General features: G+C 32.6%; 1 protein-coding gene across 1 annotated transcript in view; it reads right to left on the bottom strand.

Moving 5' to 3' along the window:
• The window catches only part of LOC105109454 (uncharacterized), a 13,490-nt gene continuing 5,917 nt past the window's right edge, over positions 1-7,573 (bottom strand). The window contains 7 exon segments of the mRNA XM_011004176.1: positions 1-579; positions 676-826; positions 907-1,144; positions 1,519-1,729; positions 1,914-2,050; positions 2,407-2,547; positions 2,792-4,083. Coding sequence (XP_011002478.1) covers positions 274-579; positions 676-826; positions 907-1,144; positions 1,519-1,729; positions 1,914-2,050; positions 2,407-2,547; positions 2,792-4,083 — 2,476 coding nt within the window. The 3' untranslated portion in view covers positions 1-273.

Genomic DNA, 7,573 nt, shown 5'->3' with positions numbered 1-7,573 from the left:
TTTTCTCAATATTTCCATTTATGTGCTTGCATTTTGATTCTGGGAAATTTATTTAACACAAGGCTAGAGATGATTTCTTGACATTTCCCTGTTCTCACATATTAGATGAAAGATTAAAGGAAGACGGTTCCTGCAGTTGAAAGAGTTAATCATTATGCAACCATCTTTTGTTTCTCTTAGATCCGAAGTGCGTAGCCGTACTCGGGAAAGAGAGAGAGAGAGAGAGAGAGAGAGAGAGAGGAAATGTTGAATATCTCCGAACTATCACAAGTTTTACCGAGCCTCTAACAAGGTAGAGGTTAATTCATTTACTGAAGAGATTTCATGCTTGATTGTTGACGAAGGATCGCTCGAAAGATCCCTTTCTGTGAAAAAACCAGGCTCCTTGGGCTGAGGCAAAACAATGTCACTGCTTAACATTAGAACCACAGTTGACATTTTAGGCCTATCTTCAGGACTTTTTTGAACACACAATAGTGCTACTTCGATTGATCGCGAGACTTCTGATATAATGCATGAGTCTACAATAGATTCATCAATCAAGTCCAGGGGTCTTCCTTCCTTATGTAGCATCCATGCCTGAACAACATTCAAATATCTCCTCGGCTCAGGTTGAATGTTGCTAAAACAATAAAGTAATTTGAACATGAAAAATAATGTTGGCATAACGCTTACATGTCCAAGAAGATTGAGCTTGTGTTCTGCGTGACGGAATCCTCTATTCTTCCTTCCACTCACTATCTCTAGTACCAGAACACCAAAGCTAAATACATCCGATTTCACTGAGAAGAGGCCATCGATTGCGTACTCTGGCGACATGTAACCACTAGATAAACCATTGAATAAGTTTTACAGATTTATGGGCACTGTAAATGATAGTAAACTAAAATTCAGAAAGATCCTTACTATGTCCCAACAATTCTGCTTGTTTTTGCGCTAGTTTCATCCCCTCCGAAACTCCTAGCCATGCCAAAGTCTGAAATTTTTGGATTCATCTCATAATCCAGCAAAATATTGCTTGCTTTTAAATCTCTATGTATGATTCTGAGTCTTGAATCTTGATGAAGGTAAAGAAGTCCCCTTGCAATCCCATTGATAATGGGGAAGCGCTTAGTCCAGTCCAGCAACATGTTTCGCCTTTTATCTACACAGTTATTTATCCTAGTTAATCTCTGATGTTGAAACATTTCTCAACTAATTAATCCATCTAAAGAGTATAATAGAGCGTTGACTTTCCTTGTAATATATAGCTGCACTTGTTGACAAAAAATACGAAAATGGCTAGAGAACCATCTAGAAAAATGTTGAGATTTTCAACCAGTGCCATCATTCTGATTATCATGTTGAGATTTTCAACCAGTGCCATCATTATGATTAACTTTGTCCTAACGATCTAGAATGGAACTCTATAGGTCAAAACTTTAGGACGACTTTTGTGCATATGTTTAAAAATTCTAACAATAATGCAGAAAAAGTTGTAACTAAACTACTAGAGGATAAGGTTTGAGGGGAACAAACCAAAAATGAAAGAGTCCAAGCTTTTGTTTGGCATGTATTCATATATCAGCATCCTTTCTTCTAATTCAATGCAGCATCCTAAAAGCTTCACAAGGTTGCGATGCTGAAGTTTGGCAATGCATACAACTTCATTTTTGAACTCATTTATTCCTTGTCGTGACCTTTTAGATAGCCTCTTCACTGCTATTTCTTGTCCATCTTGCAGTATACCCTGAAACAATTTTATATATCAGTTGCGAAATAATATGAAGAGATGAGATGGAATACTATAATATGATTCGTGGATGTTCATATCCTCTACAAAACTGGTAACTGAAACATGTCCACAGGTTCTCAGTTCTTGTGCCATGTGTGATACTGATCCAAGGAGCTGAAAGCAGTCTTAATGTTGATACCTTGTAGACTGGTCCAAAACCACCCTGGCCAAGCTTGTTGTTTATCGAAAAGCAATTGGTTGCATCTGTTAATGTAGCCAAATCAAACAGTGGTAGCTCTAAATCTTCATTTCTGCTTTCCTTGGTGCGGTCTTGCTCTGTATTGGTTACCACATTTCCAGCAAGTTGAAATGGATTGAAGATGAGCTAAAAAGTAATAAACATCGGCCATGCATGGCAGAATCAACATGTCGTAGAAAACTAAGGTATTATTAAAATCAAGGTAAGCACGAAGCATGCAGCAGTTTTTGTAGAAAAAGAATCATATATCCATCTTCACCACAGTGATCCAATTAAATAGCTTAAAGACAGAGCACAGCAAACTGATTGTAGCCATAAGTTTGACGGCCAAGACGAAGTGGGAAAAGAAGTACATTAGGGACTCTAAAGCCTTCAAATTCTACAATTTATCAGCTAAAGAAAAGTTTACTGTAGTATAGTTATAATCGGCTACCTTCTCTTGTTAGCTGCCGTTTCTTGTTTTTCCTCAGGATACGCAAGAACAGACAAAGGGCTAAGAGGGAAAATGCCACTAGTGATTCGGGAATAACAATGATCCTTACTCGTTTCTTCCCTCTGGATTTGACACGTTTATCTGCCATAAAAAGACTCAAGAAGTATAACGAAAATTGCATTAACATGATAAACAATGAAATCCAAAAATCAGCATAAATCATAGCACACACATATCTTCTCAGGGACTCTATTTATACTTGGTTACTACTTTTCCTCGCATTAACATATTTTTATGTTTTTGAGTTTCACTTCAGAGATTCTAACTTCAAATCTGGTGGAAATGCAAACTTTCTATGATTCAAGAACAGAGAAAAAACTCATACCTATTACAGAAGCAGCTATCCTTATATAGATATCTTGCCCATTTTCGTTGTATTGCCTGATATCAATCAAGTCACCGAACCACAGAACACACCCACTTCCTCCATCTCTAACATCCAAATTCGCGTAGGCTGTACAGGAACAATTCTTCAAACAGACCTCCTCACATTCTTCAAGGTTTATTGTCTTGTTATACCAAGACTTCCGTGTGTCTGGCACTTTAATCCCAGTATATTTTATAAAACCTTCTCCATTGCTGCAATCCAATGGGACCTTTCGAACACATCCTTGTGACCAATCTGCAGCTGTCCAATCTTCCAGGGATTTTGGCTCAAACTCTTTCAAACAATCACAGGCTGGGGAGTTGTTGATGTTACAAACACCATGTGCACCACATAATGCAAACCTGTCACAGTTATCCATATTTTCTGTCAAGTATAGGTTCCAATCTTGAGTTCGATCGATCCAAGTGAAACGCTGCAGGACACCATCAGGACTTAACACCATCCTCGAAAGAACTGAACTGTTAGCGATTTGATACTTGTAATATATTTCCTCTTGATTGAAAACAAACTCAAATGTGTAAATTGGGTTTGGCTTCAAATTTATCATACCACTAAACCTCAGTCCATTCCAGGGTCCTGACCTGAACTGGTCAACTGAACCCTGAGATAAAAAGTACTGTGGCAATCCATTTGGATCAAGCTTATTTGTATATTTACCTGTAGAAGGATCGCTGGGGCTCTTCCAGGATGTCAGGTATCGATTGAGGCCGGTCACGAAGCTTATACCATATTTCATGCCTGGTAAAAACGAGTCCCCTGGATGATCGAAACTCTGCCATAGGAAATTTTCAGGGTCATTGTCATTTTCAGCTCTCACAACTAGATTTCCTGTGTCCAGAAGTTGTGCAACTGGATTGATTGCTGCCCTTGATAAATTTGAGGACCAAATAGTGCCATTTGTACTATTGATAATGGCGAGATTTCCATGGTCAACAAACTTCAACATTCCTGATGAATCATTTAGAAGAGTATTTCTGTTGGCAACCCATACTACTGTAAAGCTAGATATCTTCTTGTACCATATTCCCACGTACCGATTTCTGGAATTTCCAGGACTGAAAAAACCCAGCTCAAAATGGCCTTGTGATGAGACCAGGGTGTCCCCATCTTTTAGTGATTGAGTGGCATTGATGGTGTCTATTGCTGTAGAGGGGATTGATAAGAAGAAAACAATAGACAAAAGGAACAAAATAGTTTGGCCTTCCATGAATGAAGAATTCATGCCTTTTCATTTAACTTTTCTCTACACCTTCAAGGAACAATAATTCTATAATACTGATTGAGAATGAGAAAACTAAAAACTGAAGATAGTGCATTCACCTTTTGCGTTGATTAATGTCAGGTTTGGAAGGCGGGGGCAAAATGATATAAAATTTTAAATAAAAAGTCAACGCCTGACTTTCGTATGGAGCTAGCTAAAAAGGATCTTATTATTTGGTTGGTGAGACTTGTGACCAATCAAGCTTCTTTTTTCGAATTTCTGTGTTTGAATGTGTTGTGTCTGTCCCCATTTATTACCAGAAAGTGGTTGTTTTTCAGGCTGCTAATCTAATTTTAATCGTTTCTCAAGACTTTGACTCTGCAGAACTTGATATTTCAGACAACACTAGAATAAACAAAAGGAGTTTGAAAGGAAGGTTGCAGCTGATAATCAAGGCATAATAAAGGCATTCAAAGATCAATCAATGGGAAAAGAGAGGCCACCATGTCCAAGATTATGCTGTGTATTTGTAATATAATGGCTAACTGGATGGACAAAAAGGCTGCTTAATACAGTGGCTAATCTTGGAGGGAGTATCAGTCAGTCTCTGTCATTCTGTGGTCAGTAAGATACAATGGCAATGCCATTGAGAAAAGGTGATTGATATTAGCCGTAAAAACAACATCATAAGCTGGTTAACCGTCAAACATCATTCGCAGTTAACATCTGGTGTGGACATGACTTTGGAGATTCCCCCCCCCCCCCCCCCCAAAGATAAAAATAAAAGTAAATTGGATTTGAAAAAATCAACGGTGTGCTTGGTTGCGTTATTATGGTTATTAATGATGGAGAATCAAATTTGGCCATTCATATTTTATATATATACACTAATTAAGTAATCTGTGCTATGCTAGGGGTTAATCTTTGTTTTGGCGTAAAAAATATAAAATATGAAATACACACACATATAATATTCAAGTAATTGGTTTGAATAAATTTAATAATATTATTGAAAAATAAGATATTGACAATAAACAAAATAAGAAAAAAAAATGATTTAATATAAAAGATGAATGTTTATTAATATTTTTAAAAAAATATTCATAATATTTCAAAAACAACTCAATGATCTTATTTATTAACAAAGTAAAAATTAAATAAGAATAGGATAATTTTATAGAAAGAAAAATATAAAAAATATTAATATAAAAAAATATGATACAAAAATCAATTACTTTTAACTTTTTAAACTAGAACCCAAGTTATAAGACCAAAAGCATTATATATGAAAAATTCATGAGGTCTCAATTAAATAAAATAACACAAAAAAATTCAAAATAAAAAAATGCAATAAAAAATGAATGTTAAAATTGCAATAAAAAATAAATCAAAATGTAATAATAAATTTTAAATTTGAGAATTAAATTAAAAAGAATACAAACATTATCTAAAGGATAAAAATCAAAAGAATAAAGATAAAAAAAATGCACTAATATCTAAAAAAAATATAATGGATTAAAATAAATGTTTCAATAAAACTTTCAACCTATCTTCTATGTTATCTGAGATTTTCATTTTAATCCCTTAGCTTTCAATTTAATCCTCCCTCTTAAAAAAATGCAATTAAGGAGGCTAATTTAAGCTCAAAATTAATCATGTTGAATAAAAATTCAAGAACTAAAATAAAAATTACTAAAAAAATACATTACTCCATAAATTATAAGAGAATGCACAGTAATATTCATGCACATGCCTTTAAATTATAAGAGAATGCATAGTAATATACATGCACATGCCTTTTAATATTTTTGGTAATTCACATGATTTGATATATACACACTTTTCAGTTATACTTTACTACTTTAATTTACTTTAATTTATGCCTTTTCACTTTATATTTTATACTTATCTTTATTCGTTTTAATTATATTTTACTTTATTTATTTATTAATTACTTTTCTATCTCTCTTACAATTTATACATTGCCTTTTCTTCACCGTTTTTCATAATGTAGATTAACATGAAACCTTAACCAACCTACTTGCTTCAAGCCTCTTGGGTTGCTAGGATTTTTTTAGAACTCTAGTTTTTTTATTTGAATTTTTAAAATTTTTAATTATATATTCATAAGATCTTGATTCAATTTGTTCACCGCTTTAAAATACTTATTGTTTTATGAAGAAATTATCTAAAGAAAAAGAATAAAAGTATTGTTCCTTGAGAATTTCTTCCTAGCCCGTCAAGTCTTGACTTATCTTGGATGGGAATGACATGCTTTCGCTTGTTATTTTTTTATTTTTATTTATTTATTTATTTATAGAATTTTAAAAAAAATAATAATAATGGTCTCATGGCTAACACGGATCATAATTTCTAAACCTCAAAGAAATTTTATTTGAAGGTGATAAATGGGCCGAGACTAGGCTAGTTTATACTAATTTAGAAGAGCCTAAGATATGCAATAAAAAGCAAGAGGCTTTATTTCAATTCCTACTTGCCAGTTCCTAGTGCCTGAAAATTTTAAAAAACACAGTTGAACTCCACAAACAAACACTGCTTTTATCATGTTTATGGAATAGCTTTTGAAAGTTACATTTTCTTCCATTTCCTTAAAAAAAATATTAAAAAAAAAGGGTTACATTTTCTTCCATTTCCTTAAAAAAAAATATATATAAAAAAAAAGGTCTCTTCCCTAATTATTTTGTGGTTATCTTGGGCTTCAAGAATTCATTTGTTTTGAGGTGGGGCTGCGCTCTATTGTCTAAGCTTAGCCTAGAAGTAAGATCAGGTCACTCTCAAATAAAAAAAAACGCATCAGACCATAATCTTATGATCCCTTACCCAATTACAAGTACTGGACAGGTGTCATGCAATATAGCAGCACAGGTGCAATAATAACTTAAATCGTATGATAATTTGATTAACTTGCTATCCCAGATAGATTGAGATAATTCTGTCTGAAAAATAGAAAAAATAACAAAATATAGGTATAATAGTTTAATGTAAAATAATAAAATTAAAAAATATAAAATATTCAAATCAACTTGATTAATTATTTTTTATTAAAAAAATGATTATGCTCAGGTTCATTTAACTTATTGAACCTTGAGATATTCCCACATAAAAAAAATTACAAATTTTAATGACCAATGATTTAATATTAAATGATAAAAATAAAATAAAAAAATTCAATTTAAAAAAAATATCAAGAAAAAAAAACCACGATAACTCTAATTAACTAAGAACCTACTTAAACCAAGTTAATATTCAAAATTAACAACTTGATCATAAGATCAGAATTAATTCATAGAAGGAATATACAAAAAATTAACAAAGCAAAAATCTAAAAAAAATTATAATAACAAGAATAAAATTGAATTAAATATAAAAATTAAATGAAGTAAAATAACCAAAAATGATATTGAGAAAAAAATTTCAAGAAGCATAAAATCCAATGCAAATAACAAAAAAAATGATGAAAACTAAAATTAAAATAAATATAAACTAAAAAATACAAT

Source organism: Populus euphratica, unplaced genomic scaffold, assembly GCF_000495115.2.
Source record: "Populus euphratica unplaced genomic scaffold, PopEup_1.0 scaffold218.1, whole genome shotgun sequence".
NCBI classification, from domain to species: Eukaryota; Viridiplantae; Streptophyta; class Magnoliopsida; order Malpighiales; family Salicaceae; genus Populus; species Populus euphratica.
The sequence above is the reverse complement of the archived record's forward strand: the minus strand, read 5'-3'. Positions and strand labels throughout refer to the sequence as shown.